This window comes from Rhinolophus sinicus, linkage group LG14, assembly GCF_036562045.2.
Source record: "Rhinolophus sinicus isolate RSC01 linkage group LG14, ASM3656204v1, whole genome shotgun sequence".
Lineage (NCBI taxonomy): Eukaryota > Metazoa > Chordata > Mammalia > Chiroptera > Rhinolophidae > Rhinolophus > Rhinolophus sinicus.
The window spans coordinates 37,901,992-37,926,495 of record NC_133763.1 but is presented as its reverse complement, the minus strand read 5'-3'; the positions used below and the strand labels follow the sequence as shown (position 1 = coordinate 37,926,495).

The 24,504-nt window shown below is 34.9% G+C and overlaps 1 protein-coding gene across 4 annotated transcripts in view; it reads left to right on the top strand.

The window, feature by feature from the left end:
* Positions 1-24,504, top strand: part of COL11A1 (collagen type XI alpha 1 chain) — a 199,688-nt gene that overhangs the window by 38,655 nt on the left and 136,529 nt on the right. For all 4 annotated transcript variants that reach the window (XM_074318647.1, XM_074318650.1, XM_074318648.1 and 1 more), the window contains exon 5: positions 22,841-22,969. In XM_074318647.1, coding sequence (XP_074174748.1) covers positions 22,841-22,969 — 129 coding nt within the window. The remainder of the gene's footprint in view (positions 1-22,840; positions 22,970-24,504) is intronic.

Genomic DNA, 24,504 nt, shown 5'->3' with positions numbered 1-24,504 from the left:
TAAAGAAGATGTGGTATTGATACACAATGGAATACTACTCTGCCATAAGAAAAGATAAAATACTGTCATAAAAAATGCTTCAATGAACATCGGAGTACATATGAGATGTGATCAAACAATACAGTGCATGTTTAAATAAAAAAAGTTATTACTGTAAAAGACATGTTATCATTAACCCCCATCAAAATACTCTCACTCTCTTCAAACACACTTATCCCATCACTTTTGCCAATTTCTGAAGCAGTTCTGGAAGTCGTCTTTCGTGAATGTCTAGTTGTGCTGTCATGGCTGCCTCAATGTCCTGAATCATTTTGACTTTGGGGAAGAACCAGAAGTCACATGGTATCAGATCCAGTGAATAAGGTAGATGAGGACACACCATAATGTTTTTATTTGACAGAAATTGCTGTATACCAGAAGCAATGTGTGACATGGAACGGTGGCATGTTGAGGATGATTTATGGCACACTTTAAAACACACCTTCTCTCAACCATAGCTCACACCCAACTGACTGCACTGAGCAAGTTGAAACTTGTCACACACTGTTACTAATGTTTGATGAACCACTTCCTGTATTGAGGATCCCTGATTTCCATTGGATGGCACTCGGCACCAGCATTTACCGTATTTTGTGGTCACAACAAAAGGCTCTGTGTCACACATCACTTCTGGTATCGCAATTTCTGTCAAATAAAAACATCATTACCATGTGTCCTCATCTACCTTATTCACTGGATCTGGCACCATGCAACTTCTGGCTTTTCCACAAAGTCAAAATGACCTTGAAAGGTAAACGTTTTGAATCAATACAGGATATCAATGCAGCCACAGCACTGCAAATAAAGACACTCATGAAAGAGAACTTCCAGAACTGTTGCAAAAAGCGGCAAGAATGATGGGATATGTGTGTTCAAAGCAAAGTGTAGTATTTTGAGGGGGATTAATGGCAATGTGTCTTTTACTGTAATGAATTTTTTTTAATTTAAACATTCACCATATTGTTTGAGCACACTGCATATATTTCTTGGTCTCCCCATTTTGGCTGCCTCCCTGTATTTATTTTTATGTATTAAATAGGGCTGCTATGTCTCCTGGTCTTACTTGAGTGGCCTTATGTAGTAGGTGTGCTGTGGGGTGCAGTGGCACAGTCTTCTTAGTCACCAGAGATGGGTGCTCCAGGCGTGTTGCTTGTGTAGGTTGTGTGTACCCTTCTGTTGCAGTTTAGCCATGGTTGCTATTTGTACATCAGTGGGAGGGATTGACCCTCAGGTTGATAGGTTGTGAGGACTGGTTGTGACTACAGCGGAGAAGCTGTTGTCCAAGCGCCAATTTTTCAGAGCAGGATTTGCTTTAGCGGGGCTCTTGAGCTTTGCCTGTCTTCCCTTTGGATGTGTCATCTGTAAAGTTGACCTGGTTGTTCTCCGATGAGATTCAAAACAAGCCTCAGGTGGGCTTTCTTTGAGGAGCCCTGTCACAGGTCAAATTATACCATTGCCTTTGCCCTGCCTATGGCCAGCAGGCATGAGCCACAAAGTGATCTTTAAATGTCGTCCACCCGTGCTGTGCTTGGAGTTGCCTCAAGAAGCCAAGCCACAAACTGAGGCTGGCTGCTGCTAGTGCTGGGGTTTGGTTGCTTAGCAAGAGGTATGCAGCATGCTGAGGCTATGTGCTGCTTGTTTTGGGTTTGTGAACCTTAAAAATTTTAGGGAAGTTTGCAACATGAGCCAAGACAGGCCATTTGTATGGAAAAGCTGGTGGAAGCAGCTTGGGTGGGTCCACAAGTTGGCAGGGTTAGGTGGGGGTCTCAGGGAATCCCCAGGGTAGAGCAAATGGTGTCATCTAGGTTGATGAAGACACAGATATGGCAGCTTTCTCTTTTCACGGTGGCAGGGGAAGGGCTCAACAAAGAAACAATGGCTTCTACCTTCACTTCTGTCTGGTAGAAAGCTGCCCCTCCAGCTCTCGCCTTGAAAACAGACAACTCATTTCTTCCCTGTATGTCCCTAGCACTTTTTGAGCTGCTGCCCCTGTGCTGGAGCTCAGAGCAAGTGAGTCCGTCAGAGAGTAAGTCTGTGCACCAGTCCTTTAGGAGGAACATCTGGTTCTGTTTCTGCCCTCCGTCTCACTCCACCACAATCTCCATCTGTTTTCACAGCCAGACGTTGTGGGGACTTCTCTCCCTGGCACTGGAATCCTGAGCTGGGGAGCCTAGTGTGGGGCTGGGACCTCTCACTTTTCAGGGGGGACCTCTGCAACAAGATATTCCTTCCAATTTTTAATATGGGTGTGTGACCAGCTCATTTGCTGTCTGCATCCTACTACCAGTCTTGATGTGGCTTCTTCTGTATGTCCTTAGTTACAGGACTTCTGTTCTTCTTGACTTCAAGTGATTCTCGATGATTGTTCTGTAGTTTCATAGTAATTTTGCTGTGGTTGTGAGAGGATGCAAACACAGCATTTACCCACTCTGCTATCTTGACCTGAAATCCTGTTTATTGTCTTTTTAAAATTATTAATACAGTTCCTTTTTTAGAGCTGGTTTTTGGTTCACAGCAAAATTGAGCAGAAAGTATAGTTTTCATATACTCTTGCGTGTGCACGCACACACGTGCACGCACACACACACACACACACACAGCCTCCCACACTATCAACATCCCCACCATAGTGGTACATTTACTGCAATGGCTAAAACTAGTTTGACGTGTCATTATCAGCCACATTCCATAGTTTACATAAGGGTTCACTTTGGCATTATACATTCTATGGGTTTTGGCAAATGTGTAATTACATGTATTCACCACTGTTGTGTCTTATGAAATAGTTTCATGCTCTAAAAATCCTCTATGTTCCAACTATTCATTCCTCCCTCACCCCTAAACTCTGGTAACCACTAAACTTTTTACTGTCTCCATAGTTTTGACTTTTCCAAGATATCATATAGTTGGAATCATGCACTTTGTATTCTTTCCAGATTGACTTCTTTCATTATTGACTTCTTTCAGTATTATGAATTTGTTGCCTCCATGTCCTTCATGGCTTAATAGCTCGTTTCATTTTAGTGATAAATAATATTCCATTGTCTGGATGTATCACATAGTTAATTGATCTATTAATGTACTGAAGAACATCTTGGTTGCTTACACATTTTGATAACTGTAAATAAAGCTGCTATAAATATCTGTGTGCAGGTTTTTGTGTGACATAAGTTTTCAAATTCTTTGAGTAAATAACAAGAAGCATGATTGCTGGATCACATGGTAAAATTATGTTTCGTTTTGTAAGAAGCTGCCAAACTGTCTTCCAAAGGGGCCGTGCCATTTTGCATTCCCAACTGCAATAAATGAGAGTTCCTGTTTAACCACATTTTTGACATCATTTAGATGTTGGCCATTCTAATAGGTGTGTGCTAGTATATCATTATTGTTTTAGTTTGTATTTTCCTAATGACATGTTGGACATCTTTCCAAATACTTACTTGCCTTCTGTATATCTTCTTTGGTGAGGTGTCGGTTAAAGTCTTTCACCCATTTATCAGGTAGTTTGTTCTCTTATTGTTGAGTTTTAAGTGTTCTTTTTATATATTTTGCATAACAGTCTTCAATCAGATATGTCTGTTGCAAATAGTTTTTCCCAATCTGGCTTGTCTTCTCATTCTCTTGAAATTGTCTTTCACAGAGCAGAAGTTTTTTGTTTTTGTTTTTTTGTTTTTGTTCTTGTTTTTTGTGTGTGTGTTTTTTAAATGAAATCCAGCTTATCAATTGTATCTTTTATGCATGACGCCTTTGATGTTGTATATAAAGAGTCATGCCATACCTAAGATCATATAGGTCTTCTCCTGTGTTATTTTCTAGAAATTTTGTAGTTTTGAATTTTAAGCTTATATCACTAATAGATTTTGTGTTAATTTTTGTGTAGGGTGTCAGGTTTGTGTTTAGATTCTCTCTTTTTATTTTTTTATTTTTTTTGCATGTGGGTGTCCAGTTTTTCCAGTACCATTTGTTAAAAAAAAAAAAAACTATCTTTGCTTCATTGTATTGCCTTTGCTTCTTTGTCAAAGATCAGTTGACTGTACTTACATGGGTCTACTTATGGGCTCCCTATACTGTGCCAATGATCTCTTTGTCTTTTCTTTCACCAGTACCACAATGTCTTAATTACTGTAGCTTTATCATAAGTCATGGAGTTGGGTAGTATCAGTCCTCTGACTTTGTTCTATGCATCCAATATTGATTTGGCTATTCTATGTCTTTTGCCTCTTATTTTAAACTATGAAATCAGTTTTATAATATCCATACAATAATTTCCTGGGATTTTGACTGGGAGCATTGAATCTATACATTAAGCTGGAATAACTGACATACTGATAATATTGAGTCTTCCTATCCAGGAACATGGAATATGTCTTATTATTTAGTTCTTCTTTGCTATTTTTCATCAAAGTTTTGTAGTGTTCTTCATGTTGATGTTGTACATATCTTATTAGATTTAAACTATTTTATTTTTCAAGTGCTAATGCAAATGGTATTGTTTTTAATTTCTAATTTACTTGTTCATTGCTGACATATAGAGGAGCAGTTGGCTTTTGTGTATTAACCTTGTATCCTGCAACCTTGTTATAATCGCTGATTAGTTCCAGGAGATTTTTTGTTTGTTTGTTTTTGTCTATTCTTACAGATTTTCTACATGGACAATCATGTCATCTGTGAACAATGACAGTTTTATTTCTTCCTTCCATGTCTTCATCATTTATTTTTATTTTTTGTCTTACTGAATTAGCTAAGATTCCCAGTACAGTGTTGAAAAGCACTAATGAAAGGACATCCTTGCCTTGTGCCTTATCATAGTGGGAAAACATCAAGTCTCGTCTCATCAATAAGTATGATGTTAGGTTAGATTTTTTTGTAGATGTTTTTTATCAAGCTGAGGAAGTTTTCCTCTATTCCCTTTTTGCTGAGAATTTTTTTTTTTTAAATCATGAATAGATGTGGGATTTTTGTCAGATGTTTTTTGGCTTCTATTGTTACAATGATGTGGTTTTTCTTTTTCAGCTTGTTGGTGTGATAGATTATATTATTTGATTTTCAAATGTTGAACCAGCCTTACATACCTGGGATAAATTCCACTTGGTCATGGTGTATAATTCTTTTTATACATTGTGGGGCTCAATTTGCTAATATTTTGCTGAGGATTTTTATATATGTGTTCATGAGAGATATTGGTCTATAGTTTGCTTTTCTTGTAATGTCTCTGTCTGGTTTTGTTATTAGGAAAAACTGACCTCATTGAATAACTTGGGAAATAGTCCCTTTGTTTCTATCTTCTGAAAGAGAATGTAGAAGATTTGTATAAATCTTCCATAAATGTTTGGTAGAATTCATCACTGAAACATTGTGGGCCTGGTGCTTTCTGTTTTGGAAGGTTATTGATTATTGATTCAATTTCTTTAATAGACATAGGCCTATACAGATTATGTATTAAGTTTTTGCAAATTGTATTTTTCAAGTAATTGGTTCACTTAATCTAGTTTATCAAATTTGTGAGCATAGAGTTGTTCATAATATTCCTGTAGTATCTTTTTAATGTACATGGATTCTGTAGTGATAGTTCCCTCTTTCACTTATGATATTATTAATTTGTATCTTTTCTCTTTTTTTTCTTAGTTAACCTGTCTAGAGGCTTATTAATTTTGTTGATGTTTTCAAAGGACCAGCTTTTGATTGTGTTGATTTTCTGTATTATTTTTCCTGTTTTCAATTTCACTAGTTTCTACTCTATTTTTTGTATTTCTTTTCCTCAGCTTACTTTGGATGTAATTTACTCTTCTTTTTCTAGTTTCTTAAGGTAGAAGCCTCCATGATTGATTTTTGATTTTTCTTCTTTTCTAACATATGTATTCAATGCATATTAAAATTTTCTTTAAATAACCTCTTTTGCTGCATCCCACACATTTGTATAAGTTGTGTTTTAATTTTCATTTCAAAATATTTTAAATTTTCTTTGAGATATTAGCTTTGACTCATGTGTTTTTTAGAAGTATGCTGTTTATTCTCCAAGTATTTTGGAACTTCCCAGATATGTTCCTGTTATTGATTTTTAGTTCAATTTCTCTGTGTTCTACGAGCACATAATATATGATTTTATCCTCTTAAACTTCTTAAGGTATGTTTTTGGCCCAGAATGTGGTCTATCTTGGTAAATGTTCCATGTGAGCTTGAGAAGAATGTGTAATGTTCTGTCGTTGGATGACGTAGTCTGTAGAAGTCATTTATATCCAATTGATTGACAGTGTTGTTAAGTTCAACTATGTACTTACTAATTTTCTGCAGTTTGATCTGTCCATTTCTTGCAGAAGATTGTTAATATCTCCAACAAAAATATTGAATTAACCTAGTTCTTCTTGGGCTTGTTTTTGCCTCATATATTTTGATATTCCATTGTTAGCACATATTCATTAAGGGTTGCTATTTCTTCTTGGTCAATTTACTCTTTTATCACTATGTAATATCTACGTTTATCCTGAGTAACATTTTTGTGCTCTGAAGTCTACTCTTGTCTAAAATTAATGTGGCTACTCTTGCTTTCTTTTGTTTAGTGATAGCATGGTGTATCTTTCTCCATCCCTTCACTTTTTAAAAAGATCTGTATTAAAATATAGCTAACATACAACATTATATTAGTTTCAGGTGTACCTCACAGTTATTCAGCAGTACCCACCTGGCACTATACCAAGTTATTACCACATTATTGATTATATTCCCTATGCAAAAGAAGTGATCATCATGATAAATCCAATGACCATCTGACCCTGTACCACACTACCACAGTATCATTGACTATATTTCCTATGCTGTATATTACATCTCCAAAAGTTATTTGTTTTATACCTGGAACTTTGAATCTTTATTTTTCTTTAACTTTTCCTCCTTTTTAAAAAATTTTCAATTATGGTTGACATTCAATATTATTTTATATTAGTTTCAGGTGTACAGCATAGTGGTTAAACATTTATATAATTTAGGAAGTGACCACCCTGACTAGTACCCACCTGGCACTGTACATAGTTATTACCATATTATTGATTATATTTCCTATACTTTATACCTCCATGACTGTTTTGTAACTACCAATTTGTACTTCTTAATCCCTCCTCCCTTTTCAAAACCCCCAACCCGCTCCCATCTGGCAAACATCAAAATGTTCTCTGTATCTGTGAATTTGTTACTGTTTTGTTTGTTTCTTTATTTTGTTTTTTAGATTCACTTATAAGTGAAATCATATGATATTTGTCTTTCACTGTCTGAATTACTTCACTCAGCACAATACCCTCTAGGTCCATTTCTGTTGTTGCAGATGACAAGGTTTCATTATTTTTTATGGATGAGTAATATTCTATTCTATATACGTACCACCTCTTCTTTATCCATTCATCCATTCAGGGACACCAAGGTTGCCTTCATATCTTGGCTATTGTAAATAATGCTGCAATGAACATTTGGATGAGCATGTCCCTTTGAAATAGCATTTTGGGTTTCTTTGGATAAATACCCAGAAATAGGATTACTAGGTACTTTTTTGTCTCTTATTATAGTCTTTGTTTTAAAGTCTATTTTGTCGTGTAAGTATAGCTACCCCGGATTTTTATTTGTTTGTTTCCATTTTCATGAAATATTATTTTCCATCCCTTTACTTTCAGTCTGTGCGTGTCTTTCAATCTGAAGTGAGTCTCTTATAGTAAGCATATGTAAGGATCTTGTTTTCTTATCCATTCAGCCCCACCTTATTTTTTGATTGGAACATTTAATCCATTTATATTGAATGTAATTGTTGAGAGGTATGCAGTTATTGCCATTTTATTATTCATATATATATATATATATATATATATATATATATATTTTTTTTTTTTTTTTTTTTTTCATCTTAAAGAAGTCCCTTTAGAATTCCTTCTAATACAGGTTTGATGCTAATGAACTATGTTAGTTTTTTCTTATCTGGGAAGCTCTTTATCTGTCCTTTGATTCTAAATGATAATTTTGCTGATAGAGTAATCTTGGCTGTAGGTGCTTGCTTTCATCATTTTGAAAATTTCCCGCCAATCCCTTCTGGCCTGCAAAGTTTCTGTTGAGAAATCAGCTGACAGTCTTATGGGAGCTCCCTTGTAGATAACTAACTGCTTTTCTCTTGATGCTTTTAAGATTCTCTCTTTGTCTTTAACCTTTGGTATTTTAATTATGATGTTTCTGGTGTGGGCCTCTTTGGTTTCATCTTGTTTAGGACTCTCTGTGCTTCCCTGGGCTTGTATATCTATTTCCTTTGCCAGGTTAGGGAAGTTTTCTGTCATTATTTCTTCAAGTAGGTTTTAAATTCCCTGCTCTCTATCTTCTCCCTCTGGTACCCCTATTATGTGAATGTTGGTGTGCTGGATGTTGTCCCAGAGGCCCCTTAAATTCTCATTTTTGTGGATTTTGTTTTTCTTTTTGCTGTTCTGATTGGGTGTTTTCTGCTACCTGATCTTCTAAATCACTGTTTTGATCCTCTGCTTCATCTAATCTATTGTTGATTCCCTGGAATGTATTCTTTATTACTGTTATTGTATTCTTTATTTCTGACTGGTTCTTCTTTATGTTTCCTATCTCCATTTCTATGTTTCCTATCTCTTTGTTGAAGTTCTCCCTGAGATCAGTGAGCATACTTATAACCAGTGTTTGGAACTATGCGTCTGGTACATAGCTTGTCACCATTTTATTTAGTTCTTTTTCTGGAGCTTTTATTTGGGGCATGTTTCTTTGTCTCCCCATTTAGGCTGTCTCCCTGTATTTGTTTTTGTGTTATAGGAAGGGCTGCTATGTGTCCCAGTCTTAGTAGAGTGGCCTCATGTAATAGGTGTGCTGCGGGGCTCCATGGTGAGTCTTCGTGGTCACTTGTACTGTAAAAATCCAGGTGTGTCCCTTGTGTGGGTTTTGTGTGCCCTCCTCTTATAGTTGAGCCGTGGTTGCTATTTGCACATCAGTGGAAGGGATTGACCCTTGGGCTGATTGGTTTTGAGGACTGGCTGTGACTATAGTGGAGTAATTATGGTGTAGGATCTGCCTCAGCATGGCTCTAATGCCTGCCCAATCCACCCCTTGGGTATGTCTTCCTTGGAGGGAGCTGGGTGATGCTGCAACTTGTTTTGAAGCTGGCCACTATGGGCACCAGCCCCAGGGCCACCTGGGATGTGACCTGCAGAAGATCAAGTACAGGTGCAGTTCTGTGTCCAACCTGGGGTCACCCAGCAAGGGCCACAAAGTAATCTGAAGATGCCCACTGCCCGTGCTGTGCTTGAAAGTGCTTTGAGAGGCCAAGCCACGAGCCAAGGCTGGCTGTTGCTAGTGCAGGTGTTAGGGCTGCTCAGCCAGAGGTACAGTGCACTCTCAAGTCAGACATTGCTTGTCTGGGTTCTGCAAACCTTTGACAGACCCTAGAAAAGTCTGCAGCAGAGCCACTGGAAGCGACTTGGGTGTGCCTGAAAGTTGGGTGGGGCAGGGTCTCAAATCACCAGTGTGTGGCCAACAAATGGTGTTAGCCAGCTTGATTGTGACTCAGATATGGCGGCTGCCTGTATCTGCATGCTGGGAAGAGGGATGCCTCAACAAAAGAAACAATGGCCTCTCCTCCATCAAGGAGAAAGCTTCCCCTCCAGCTTCTCTCCTGAAGCCACACAACTCATTTTCCCACCATATATCCCTGTTACCTCTCCAGCTGCTGCCTTAGTGCTGGAGCACAGAGCCAATGATTCCATAGGTGAGTAAGTCCATGTGCAGTCCCTTTAATAGGAGTGCCTGGGACTCTGGTTGCTCTCCGTTTTACTCATTCACAATTTCTGCTGGTTTTCACAACCAGAAATTACAGGGACTACTCTTTCCAGCACTGGATCTCTGGACTGAGTAGGGGCTGGGACACTTGTTCCTCTGGGGGAGACCCCAGCATCCAAAATATCCCTCCCAGTTTTTAATGGTCACATGCAAGTGTGTGACCAGCCTGTTCCTTTTCTGCCCCACCTACCAGTCTCAAGGTGGTTTCTTCTGCATGTCCTCAGTTCAGCAAGATTTCAGGTGATTCTCAATGATGGTTATTTTGTAGGTTAGTTGTGATTTTGATGTGGTCATGAGTGAAGCTAAGCACAGCATTTATCTGCTGCACTATCTTGGCCGGAATTCCTCCATTCCTTTACTTTTAATCTATATGTGTCTTTATATATAAAGTAGATTTCTTGTATACAACATATACTTGGGCCTTATTTTTTGATTCACTGTGACAGTCTCTTTGGGACTTGTTTTTTTGATCCATTCTGAATGCGTGTGTGTGTGTGTGTGTGTGTGTACATATATACACACATAAATGTATATATGTATATATATGTGTGTATATATAACTGTATACACATAACTGTATACACATAACTGTATGTGTGTGTATATATATATACATACAGTTATATATACATACAGTTATTTTTGAAGGTAAATCTTATGGCTTTCATACATAAATAGTCCCATGTAGCAACATAACAGTATCTGAGTAATTTTATAAAACAATTTTTTCTTACTGTAATAGTTTAGAAATTGTCAGATTTTATTTAGACTCGGTGCTAAAGATCAATTATTTAAAGAGATGTGATGTAAAATAAGTTTTCCCTCTTTTGATTTTTCTGTATTTAGGAGGTATTTACAATACATGTACCACTAGCTCAAACTACAACATTGGTTTAATGTGTTTTTTTGAGAGTTACCTTCAGCCAAGTCTGAAAGGAACATCTGCTTTTAGCTGTTTGATATGTAATTATATTACTTATTGTTGTAAAGTGAGTTGGTATGACAAGTGTGGTGAAGGTCAACACAGAAAAATGTGCCACGTTATTTATGACCAAGCTGCAGTGATGCTTCCCACAGTTCTCCTTTCTGGACATCACTGTACTTTGTTATACAACAGATGTGTGGCATTTGGTTGCCATTCAGACTGTGATCTTATCTACACCATTGTAGTGCAATATGAGGTCAGACAATTATGTTTGTGAACTCATCCTAGAAAAAGTGCTACATACCTCATTGCTGAATATCACTATGGTTTCCTTCGAAGTACTCCCCTTGGAAAGCTTTGTACCAATGTCAGTGCCTAGTCCACCCTTCAAAGCAATTTTGGAACACTTTTTCTGAAATGGCCATCAGAGCTGTCATCGTATTACCCTTGATGTCCTGAATGTCATCACAATATCTTCCTTTCAATATTTCCTTTATCTTTGGGTAAAGAAAGAAGTCATTGGGGGCCAGATCAGGTGAGTAGGGAAGGTGTTCCAATACAGTTATTCGTTTACTGGCTAAAAAATCCCTCACAGACAGTGCCGTGTGATCTTGTGCATTGTCGTGATGCAAGAGTCATGAATTGTTGGTGAAAAGTTCAGGTCGTCTAACTTTTTTTTGGGTGCCTTTTCAGCACTTCCAAATAGTAAACCTGGTTAACTGTCCAGTTGGTACAAATTCATAATGAGTAATCTCTGATATCAAAAAATGTTAGCAACATCATTGTAACAAGTTCTGAAACTTAATTGTCATTCCTCGTATGCAGATAATGGGCCATATTTTAGGACTTTATTGGTACTTCAGTGTCATTTCATATTTAGTAGGATGTATGGCTGGAAATGTTTCAAGAATGTAACTCCAGGTTGCATTTGAGGTGGATTCAGATTTCAGAGCTCAAAGTACTAATGTATACAAGGTATTGCTTGTTCTCTATAAGGAACTTTGCTCTTTTTGATTCAGTTCTCTACTTTTTGATTAGTGCACTGCTGGATTATGCTAACAGTACACAAGAAAGTGTCACATATTTTTTTTTTCCTTTTATAAATTTACATCTGTAAAGATTATGCTAGTGAAAGGTGATACTTTATTTTTTCCCTTTTCAAGGTTGTTAGTCTGTAGCAATTTTTTAACTTCTCAAAGAATAACCCATTTTGCATTGCATTCTTGTTGTCATACCTTTATTATCATGATGTTCTATAATTATCTATTAATGTCGAGTTTTCTCATTAAACTCTGAATTCCTCAAGAGCAGGACTTATATCCTATTAATTTAGATAATCCAATGCAGTATCAAGCACAAAGCTTGGCACATGTGTTTATAGCCAATGAAGAGTAGTAACAGAATGAATGAGTGCTGCACCTGGAAGTGGTTAAGGCTTTGTTAGAAGTGTCAGAGGGGAGCACAAAGAGGAGGGATAACTATAGAATAGCACATGTCATTTGAAAGTTAGATGTTTATTAAGCCATTCCCTGTTGAAGCAGAATAAACATTATGTGCCCAACATTTGCTTAAATAATTAATATAGAAACACAAATAATAGTTGTAATAGGATATGACTATGAAGGAATGACAGCTGTCTCCAAAATGATGAAACATAAGAGGACATTTAAAGATGAGGACACTTGTGCAAAAGATGAAAGTTTGTAATAGACACAGCAGATCTGAGAAATGTAATTTCATTTTGGGGGTGTTTGAGAAGAGACCCGGTTGGGTTTGTTAGGGCTTGTGTATGGATCGCCTTTTACAGCATGCTGATGGGGTTTAAACCATAGACCATAAGAATTTTCTTTTAGTAGAGGAAAGAAAAATTCATATTAAAAAAAAAATTCTTCTTGAGGCAGAGAGGAGTTAGTCTAGAACAGGGGTGTCCAAACTGCTGCCTGCGGGCCAACTGCGGCCCATGATCCATTGTTAATTGGCCCACAGCAAATTCCAAAAATATATTTAGTTTATTTAAATAAACCAGGTGAGGCAATATGTACTTCACCTCGAGTGAGTGGCCCGGCTGTTTGTGTATTTTACGCATATGGCCCTTGGTAAAAAAACGTTGAAAAAAGTTTGGACACCCCTGGTCTAGAATCACGAGAACCTAGTGGAAAAGAAAAAAAACACACAACACAACCTGATATTTTGACACATTAGTTAAAATAAAAGGTAGTTTCAGTAGAGGCAAGGCCATGGCAGAAGAAACAGAAAAAAGGGACTTGCTTCAGGATGCTTGGTGGGGTATATATGACAGATCTTGGGGACTGATTGGATATGTGGAGTTTAGGGAGAGAGAAACTTGATACTTTAGACTTCTAGCACTAATATATAAGTAGTAAATAGGTGATGTTTCCTTCTTCTAAACGTGAAGGGTTTGGATTTTTACTTAAGTTTACAAGGCTTTAATTGTCTCTTTTAAAATGCATTTTTAATGAGCATCTAACAAAACTTTAAATTGGCTAAAAGACCATAGGATTATCTTCAACAAAATAATATTTCTTTGCTTACTGAGTTTTATAGTAAACACGCAGTTAATGCGAAATTATTATTAGCTTAAAGGAGTATAATAAGAATGTGATGGATTATGTAAAGTGTTGTTTAAGTTTTTTTTTTTTTTTAACTAGATCTTTTTAAGGCATGACCTCATTCATTTCTGTTTACAATATGACCATTTAAAGTTCTTAAAAGAATGGCAGGTGTATAGTAAGTGCTGCCTTAGTTTTTATCTGTTATTATAATCATTAGCGTTATCTGTTCCTTGGATAATTGTAAGAGCCTTTTAGTTGACTTCCCTGCTACTGTTCTTCCCATCAGTCTGTTGTCTAAGCAGCAAGCCTGGAACAGCTAGCTTATTTCTGTCAGATAGCACTTGGCTGAAAGAATTCATGAGTAAGTGAACAATGTCACCTCTTTGGGTATAATCTTATAGTGACATTTCATGTCATTTAGAGTACATGTTAAAGTTCTTTCAGTATTCTGCAGGCTCCCATGTGACCCCACTGCAGCCTCTGTCCCATTTCTCTGACCTCGTCCTTGGATCCTCTCTCCCTTGTTCCCTATAATCCATACGGTGTCTCTTCCTTGAACACGTCAAGCGTGCTCTTGCCTTGGGACCTAAGCATGCACTGGTCCTACTGCCTGGATGGCTCTCCCCTAAATATCTGCATTTTTTACTTCTTCATTTCCTTGGATATCTCTGTCTCAATGTCACTTTATCAGGGAAACTTTTCGTGATCACATTTGGCAATATAGCATGCTACCTTCTGGTACATCTCCCTTATCATGTTTTATACAACATTTTGCTTATTTCACTTCCCCCGTCTGGAATGTAAGCTCCAAGAGGGCAGGGTCTTTGTGTTGTACCGCAGTGTTGAGAATAGTGCCTGAAACTTATTATTGTTTAAATGAAAGAATCAACATACTTTTAGCACTGACTAATTCAAGGGGTATAGATCATCTATGGCAAACAAGGAAAAACAGGAGGCAAGGTCTGCTACCTTTTTAAAAAAACATTGTATTCATTTATTTGTCTGTTTAATTAATTAATTAACTTGGTGGAATAGAGCATTAGTAGTTGTTTTTCAGTAAGAAGCCTTGACAGAAAGTATGAGATAAATGTGCACTTTGTGTGGTAGTGTTTATTTCAATTTTAGGCATTTTCTGTAATACTTGGTAAATAGTTGTTGAGTTAGAAGTACATTCAAGTCACAGGAACACTACTATTTTCTTAAACTTGATTTCTTAACCCGATTTTGGGAAACTGTAAAATATTAAGGTTGTGAGCGTAGCAGTTCTGTCTCTGTGTGGTTTTCCTCATTCAATGCAATCTGTGACGCATTTTTCAGTTGAACTAAAATTCTTAGCATTTTGGCAGCTTTCCTTTTCCACACAAAACAGTTATTAACTATATGGAATGTTCGGAAAAAAAAAACACAAAAAAACTGTGATGAGAGCTAATGCCTTGGTGAAGTCAGAAGTCTGAGTACACAGGAAGCCTAGGTTTCCAATTAATCTTCTGATAGTGGTAGTTACTTCTTGGGAATTTTATGCCATGGATAAGAATTAATGTCAGTCTTATTCCTGAATATAAAAACAAAACCTCTACCAAGACCCACCATACTTTTAACAAAGGTGAACAGAAGTTTTATGTCTAGTGGGTACCTTATGGAAATACTTTAAAATTTTGTTAAACTATTGCTTTTACAGCAGTATGTGCTGGAAACTGCTTAGCTAAATGTAGTTTTCTTTCTCTTCTATTATATTTTTTTCCTGATAGGCTTTACTTATAGAATAATGACTTTAAAGCTCCTGAACCTCAACTGTTTTGGAATTTATTTTTAGAACAATCACAAATATATTCTCCAGCAGCATTTCTTAAAATTTACAGTGTCCATATATACACGTCGTCTAGAAATTTGCGATTCAAAGGTGGATTCCTTAATTGCTCTCAAATACTGTAATAATTCTACCTTATATTTGTGTACACTCTACAGTTTAAAAACTGCTTAAGTAAATATTATTTTAAAGAATCTCTCGGAAATACAAGACTAATAATAGTATTCTTAATTTCAGATGTTGAAACAGAGGCTTGTAATGGTGAATAAATTAATGCCCAAGATCCATTTACTGAACAAACATTTATTGTGTACTCACTATGTGCAGGCCTATTCCAGGAACTGTGGATCGCTTAGAGAACAAAACAGACAACCCCTTGCTCTTGTGAAGTTTCTATTCTAGTAAATTTTATTGAATAATGTGTATTGGTCGATAAAATAGAGGATCCCAGACTATAAACTGTGTCTTTTGTCAGAGACAGCATACTTTCCTGGCCAAGTGACATGTACTGATTATTTGAATCGTTAAACTTGGTATATGCAAAAAGGAAGATGCCCGTTAGTATAGGGCCTTCAAGTATGCATTCTTTCTCTAACTTCTCACAGTCTCTGTGAGTTCACTCTGGTTTCCAGCAGGAACCAGAATTCTACTCAGAGATTTCAGAGATGTGAACATGGAGGCCTAGGAACTTGGTAATGAGCATTACTTTCCCAGGAGCTGAAGGTACAAGGGGTGGATATAGAGGTACAGAGCTCATTGAAAGCAGGAGCCCTGTAGAAGTGCTTTCTGAAAGTGTGGGAGAAAATTACCCAGCCTCCTTCTCTTCCCACCTTCCAAACTCCTGGTGGTAACTAACTTATGTTGTCTGTATTGAAAACCAACCTTCAAGACAATCTCGATGATGCAGATTCTCTGGGTACAGAGTGAAAGAACGAAGTGTGAATATTTAGGATTTGGTGACCCACGAAGAATCACAAGTATCTTTATATTGAAAATCAAAACTAAACACTTTCTCTTTAATTATTCTCATTTATACCAGGCTCTTCAGGATTCTTCCTTTGATTTTCCCAGATGAAAGGTGTCTATCCCCCTACCCCTTCCACCTCAATTTCTTTATTCTTCATAATTGAAATACAGTATGTACTAAAGAAATGTTTTTTATATTTATGTTTTTGTGTATAATTAATCTCCCTTACCAGGCTTTAAAGTATCTGAGAATAGGATCTGGGTCTGATTTCCCTCTTTGTTCCTCTTCCTCCTCTCCAAAGTGTCAGCATGTTACTTTGTCTTAATATTAATAAATGTTTGTTGATTGAATGGATAGATGAATAATTGGTGAACAGCCAGGGAAAAAGGTTTTGAAAGAAATCTGGCTGTTAAATTTCTGTGTAAGTTACAATTAAAAGATATTTAGTAAAAATTATTCCTTGCACTAGTGTATAAAAAAGAAAAATATTTTGCTTGGGAAAAAATGTAGCTGGTTCTAAAATTATAAAGTATTTCCTAAAATTAGCAATGTTGTGTAGCAGGTTTGCTTTTCATTCAAGAAAAAAAATATGTATGTTTTTTTCCAAATATTCCCATTTCAAAAGGGAATTCTGGCTTTCAATTTTGAGAGCATGCCCCTCCATCTTTCACTGTTCAATAGAGATATGTATGGACTGTCTATATTCTGTAGTGAGCAAAGAAGTTTTCACATCAATGGTACAGAAACATTTTTTTTTTCAAAATGAAAAAAAATTGGAAAAGATGTATCAATTCCTTTACATGCATACTTCTAAAATTCTTTAGGCTTATATATTTCATAAAATGTCCAATTTTGATTGACTAAAACTTCAATTCACTAAAGGAAATGTATCATTCATTGTTGCATAATAAAGAAGTGCAGCAGGGAAGAAATAAGGAAATATGTTTAAACACCTGCTATTTCTGGGGCAGTTTCATTGTATGTAGAACTAGAATAATAAATGTATAGAAATGCTACTATGAACGATTTCTTTTTATCCACTGATTGACATTTTATCTAGAATTAAAAATAAGAATAGAAAAGATGAAATTATACGTTAAAAAAAAAAAAAAAAGATCCCCAAATATCTGCTTTACTTGCTTGGGTTGGAGGAGTAAATGTGCCACTTCAACTGTTAAACTCTTAATGAAATTATAATAATTGTCTTCTTTTTCATATTCAAAAGATGATAATTATTTTAAAAATAAATCCGAATTTTAGTGCCCAGTCAAAGGCTGTGAAATATAAAGTAAATATCAAAGTCTACTATTTGGGTGACAGGCAGTGAAAGTCCATACAAAGGCCATATTTGACCTTTATGCTCATACTAGTTATATGAATTTCTCCTTTGTGTCTGTGTTAAAATACAAATTAGAAACATGAAATTATACCTGTTGTTTCCTTTCATACAAATGATATTTTTATTCTCAAGTTAATTTTTAAAAATAAAGTTTCAAAGTGATTTCCATTTTGTTTCAAAATTCTCTTTTTAGATGTTAAAATGTTATTTTTAGTTATATTAATTTGGACAATAGATGTTTGTAAAAAGTATCAGATGAATTTATTTTGGGACAGGGATCAAATTGTGGTGATACGTATTTTAAATATTCATTACTTAATGAAATTTTGAAATGACTCCTTTTGTAATCTGAGAAGCATCTCACTATTTTTTAGATTTGTAATTTAAATTTTTACGTTTTCTTAAATCAAGAAAGAGCTAAGTGTGCTTTACTTTTGATTTACATTAGTACTGACAAATAAGATGAAATAACAGAAATGAAAAAAGATACCATTCTGATACATACAAATACATATGTATAATTCTGATATAATACATTTTTGTTCTATTTTCTTTTTTACTGTTGACATGAAGTAGAATTAGAATTTAATTTCATTAATATGTTGTTAATGATACAACCAGGAATTATTTTACCTTTTACTAGCATAATAAAAATGCATTTAAAAAGTCACATAAATGAATATTTAAACTCAGTATGAACTGTAGTGTAATTTAATTTGATGAAGTTTTTTAAACATTTGATAAGTTTATTTAACTTGTTCCCTTCAAATGCTTTATTTATACTCTGAATCAAATACTTTCTTATCTTCCTTACTTCCAATGTACTGAGGGATATTTACAAATGGTGATACCATTAGGTGTATTATAACCTTTGATTACCCTGAGTTCTAGCCATTCCCCAAATTAAATCAGCCAATATTTTTCAGCATCTACTTACTACCTGATTGTCTGTGAACAATCAGATATTACCCCTGTTACAAATAAATAAAAATATTTTTTGATGTGCTCTCATTATTCTGTTATAAAGACAACACTTGCAAGATAAAAATAAACTAGTATTATTTAACTCAGTCTGCATTAGTTTTCTGTGCTATTGTTATGACAGTAACAAAATACCACAGACTGAGTGTCTTAAACAAAAGCAATTTTTTTTTTTTTTTTACGGTTCTGGAGACTAGAAATCTGAGATCAGAGTGTCAGAAGGGTTGATTTCATCTGAGGCATTTCACTTTGGCTTTATAGATGGCCATCTTCTCCTGTGTCTTCACATGGTCTTCCTTTTGTTGTGTGTGTGTCCTAATCTCTTTTTATATTGGACTAGGGACTGTCTTAATGACTTCATTTAACCTTAATTATCTATTTATAGGTCCTCTCTTCTATCTGATGTTAGGTCTTAAACTCATGAATTGGGAGCAGAGTAGGGGTAAAGGGACACAATTCATCATATAACATTAAGTCTAGGGAAGTTCATTTTGTCTGTGATTATAGGTGAAAAATGGGTATAAAAATTACTCTAGAAAGAAGTATGGACTGTCAGATTAAAGCAAAATTTTTCTGCTGATTCTTATTGATTTTTGTAACTCAGTTTGGCTTTAGTGATGCAGCCTAACAGTCTGCAGGTAAAGGAGGGACATAATTCAAAAGTAAATGAAGGCAATTTTCTTAAAGGAACAACTGACTGTATTCTAGAAGCAATCATTAATTATCATTTCACCTCATAGACCTAAGAGATTGAATCCTAGTTTTTTCCTTCTTTTTTCTTTCTTAACTAAGTGGCTTTGCCATCCTACCATTGCTCACTCCAGAAACTACACAGTCCCCTTGCACTTCTAGTGTACTTTCCTCCATCTCTCCATGCCATTCCATCTCACTCCATCATCAGCTTCTACTCAGTCTCCAACTTGCACGGATTTTTTTTCCCCTAATAAGTCTGAAGACTAGATGATTTTATAGAATGAAATTGCAGCAGTGTTATTTATTCTAGCATTAGGGGAGATGATTATTTCTAATTCTAGAAATTTGTGAAATTACATCGTCAATAGGTAATATTTAGTTTTCTTTTCCACCTCTTGCCAAAAGTAAATTATTCTGTTAGAATATAACATCCAAATTTTAATATTAAAAGTTTAACTCTTTAAGATTCAGAGTACAATTGAATGCCTTATGGGATTGTACATTTACTAGGTGCTAGACTGCCATTCAGGAGAGAATATTTGTAAATAAACTGTTTAAAAATAAGCTGTTTATTTGAACAGTTATATTGAACATTGATCCAGTCTCTGCATTAGCTGTTTTGGTTATATCTTAGTTTCCTCTGCTATTCTTGTGAACTTATTATATCTTAAGCACATAATCCATTCACAAGTCACATTACGTGATCACATGGAATTGAACACTACAGCTGTTCAGGGCCTGGTTTTCCATAGCTCATTCTTAGGAATGAGCTGCTGTGTTGTACAATTCAATGGACACTCAACTTGGGAACTTACTTCAACCACTCATGGGCATGGCTTCACATAGGAGGAGGAGTTGAATCAAAAATTCAGACACTTGACACTGACACATTGACATGTGGCCTTAAAATCACACAATTACATGTGTGATTTCTTACACATGCAAAAACAGCTGCATTTGTTTTAACATGTGTATTTCATAGAGCATGATGTAATTACATTCTAGGCACAGAAAAGAGAAATAGCTAGACCTTATAGAGAGTTATTACGTATGAATAAAAAACAAAAATAAAAAACAAGCCAAACAAAAATTGTTAGAGTATGTGCACTATATTTCAGTTTTGAAAGGAGGATATACTATGGTATTACTTACATAATTGGGCTAATAAAAACGTGACAGGAACCATTTGCAATGCATGCGATATTTAGAAGAACCTCATCTGTATAGATAGATTCTATTAGGTTTTCTTACATATGCTTTGCTTCCCTCCTCTGGACTTATCCTATTTATAGGATGAGTACTACATACTATGGTATAGACCTAGTTGACGCAGCTGTAAAAGGTAATTGCATCAACTCTAATCTTAGCTTTGCATAATAGATCATTACAGGAGGAGGAGGCCTTTTTTATACCTTGTTTGCTACAGATGCCAATTTTACTTGGTAACTTCACCCATTTCCAGCTGTTCTAATTTTTATGACTACTGAATCTAAATATTTATAGTTCATTCAATGTGTCCCGGTGCTTTTGTTGATCTATATACTCTCTCACAACATGTCGTATGATTAACATAAAACGTTGTAAGATGCCTTCTGGGAGAAATAATACTGTAGATTTTTAACTGAATTTTCCAGTTTCTTTCCAGTAGTATATTTTTTGACTGAATATTTAACACCTGAAATAAGAATTTATAGTGGAAAGATTGGCAGGATTCCATTTAATGAAGTCAAGTACCTTAACTAGAATAGTAAGTACATAGGAAACCATAATTCTTCTCAAAAATATACTATTTTAAAATAATCATGTGCATATAAGATGGCAACTTTTAGGTGTTTCAGCAATAGCTTCATTTGGCTCATTATATTACTTGTAAGTTTAGAATTATAGAATTTTTAGTCTTGGAGAGGACCTTACATGTGATCTCTGAATGCATGCATTTTACAAATGATGAGTCAGGATAAGTCACTTGCATAATTGCAAGTAGTTAATGGCAAAGCTGGGATAAAATTCAGGAATAAGAATTTCTAACTGAAACCCTTAATGAGACTAGTATTCAGTGATATACTCAATGATGCCTCATTATTTTTTTTTCAACAGTTTAATGAAGAATTCTGTATTAAAATTTCTCTTCCTGATTTATGTTTATTTATTTATAATAATTCAGCTGTTGCTATTCAGTAGTCTAAATTGATCAGTTAGTGTTGTCAACCTTAAAAATGAAATAATAAGGTCTTTAGCCCAAATGAGTTTACTCAGAAAGCAGAGGACTTGTAATTTGGGACAAGCAAAGTATGGTGAACCATAGGCAAATCCAAGGAGACAAAAGATTATTTCTTAGTACTCAGTGTTACAGACTTTAAAATTTTAATGTCTATATTTTCATCAGCCCCTAAATAACATCTGTTAATAAAATGTACAGAAACTGTAAAACTTTGAAATTATTCAAGATAACATCAGGAGTTCTGTGAATCAGATTCATGTGTTCAAAGCTACTGGGCCTTGAATCTCCAAGTCAAATGGATATTAAACCAGCCATTCATCTGGGCCCGAGTATAATTCTGGATTAATGTGGTCATGACCTCTAGATTTATATCAAACTAGTTTTATGTTTAATTAGACCCATGTGGAAATAGTCACATGGCTTCAAGAGCAGAATACAGTTGACGCTTGAACAACATGAGGGTTAGAGGTGCCAAACCTCTGTGCAGTCAAAACTCTGCATGTTACTGACTCCTCAAAAACTATTGTGTTTCCCAGAAAATAAGACTTAGCCAGACAATCAGCTCTAATGCGTCTTTTGGAGCAAAACTTAATATAAGACCTGGTATTATATTATATTAAATTATATTATATTATATTATATTATATTATATTATATTATATTGTATTATACCTAGTCTTATATTGTATTATGCTACATTATATTGTATTGTATTATGTTATATTACATTATATTATATTATATTGTATTATATTATACCCGGTATTATATTATATTATACCTGGTCTTATACTATATTATATAAGACCCGGTCTTATATTACAGTAAAATAAGACCGGGTCTTATATTGTTGCTTTAAAAGACGCATTAGAGCTGACTATCTGGCGAGGTCTTATTTTTGGGGAAACACGGTACTAATAGTTTGTTGTTGAAAGGTATCCTTACTGATAGCACAAACAATCGGTTAACACATATTTTGTATGTTATATGTATTATGTATAATACTCTTTCAATAAAGAAAGCTAGAGAAAAGAAAATTTACTAAGAAATCATAAGATTCATCAGTGGGTTTTTAAAAATTGTTTCAAATCTCCAAAAAATTTTCCAACATATTTATTGAAAAAAATCTGTGACTCTGGGTGGTGAACACACAATGTGATATATGCATGATGTATTACAGAATTGTATACTTGAAACCTATGTAACTTTACTAACCATTGTCACCTCAATAAACTTTAATTTAAAAAGAAATCTGTGTATCAGTGTTGTTCAAAGGTCACTGTATTAACAGATGATTTGTTAAACAGGTGTGAGTTTCTCTCTCCATCCTGTAAGACTATTTTTAACAATGAAATATCAGTGATTTTTCATCTTCAGATACTTACAAAATCAACTACACATTGTCTTGGTTAAGTCTTGCTCTAGATATATGTGCGTTTGAATATGCTCACTACGTCCATGTTTGTTTCTTGGCAGGGGGATATCCAGCAGTTGTTGATCACAGGTGACCCTAAAGCAGCGTATGACTACTGTGAGCATTACAGTCCAGACTGTGACTCTTCAGTGCCTAAGGCCGCTCAGGCTCAAGAACCTCAGACCGATGAGGTGAGGACCGTAAGACCAGGGCAGGTTTTCTCATTTCAATGGTACAGACGTAATCGTGCAGTTCGAAGGCTTATATTCAATTTTAATAGAGATATACTTTGTATTCACCAGTGTTCTAATATTCCTGGGAAGAAGTGACTTGAAGATGATTTTTGGTGTTTGTTTTTCGCCTCTTGTTTAAGTATTTTTAAACTTAAATTTCTTAAAAATAGACATGCCTCATTTGTATACTGTATATATGAGCATATTTGATTCTTTGGAGGGGGAGAAAAAGGTAATTTCTAAAAGCTATATTTTTGCCCTTACCACTTAAATAATTAATACAGCTTCAAGATAAGGGTGACATATCTTTCTGAGGTATTTACCATTTCCCCAGGCCTTTGTAGATTCATGACGATGAGAAAGTGACATTATAGCTATCTTAAAATTTTCAGGCTGTGTTGAATATTTAGAGTGATTTTTTTCTATTTCTTATGGGGCTATGCTATATTGATATATTCTTTCTTGCACAAAATTTTATATAAAGAGCAATGAAATGGAAAGCAGTATGAACTGATTGCAATAATTAAAACTAATCATATACTTTGATTGTTATGTCACTTTATTTGAAATTCAGGTGTGAAACTATTGTTTCAGGTTATTTTTGTGAGAAAATTCACCACAATGAAATTTGACTCTATTTCTATTCTCTTTCAGACCAAACATATGTATATCTAAGTTAGTATAGTCATAGAAATGTTTTCAGACTTGACTATCCCAAAGAACAAAAAATATAGTGCATTGTACACCTTATCCAAATTTTTACGTAAAATCCTTTGGTGTGAATTTTCTGGAAATTAAAAAGTAAGCAAACTGGAGGGAATTTACTCTTTAGTTGGTAGCAAAACTATATATTTAGATTATTTTTTCTCAAGATGAAAATGTTAAATTTTAGAAGAGAAGGTAGAAGTTTGAAAATATCAAGACTGTCCTTATGTTTGAAAATAGCTCAAATAGCAATTTTCTTACCTTCTAAATATACTATTTTTAGGTGTTGACTTTTGAGTTTTATTCTTTAGAACAAGATAAGATCTATCTTTTAATTTTATTATTATTTTGTATATTAATTTAATTTGGATATTACCATTTAAATACTTGAAATATGTATGTTTGAACATTACTTTTTAGGGTATGATACTGAATTTTATTACACTGATCCTTTCCATGACTTAATATTAATGTTTTCTTTAAAACAGGATAAAGTCTTAAGAAGCTGACAGGAAAGCAAATATGAGAAAGAAAAGAAAAATTACTTGGATATTTGTGTTTGCTTGTTTCAGTTCTCAAGTGCTTCGTTCTTTTTATTCCCTCATGATTTATTAAAACAGATTTCTGTGAATTCCAAGAAGATAGGTAAAAATAACCATCAGGTTTAGTGCTTTTATATCGTAGAGATTATGTGGTAATTCAATATCAAAATTTATGACATCTAGTATACATGTTCAACACTGATGAAATTTATTTTGCTTCTGTTTTAAGAAAAATAAGTCTTGTTT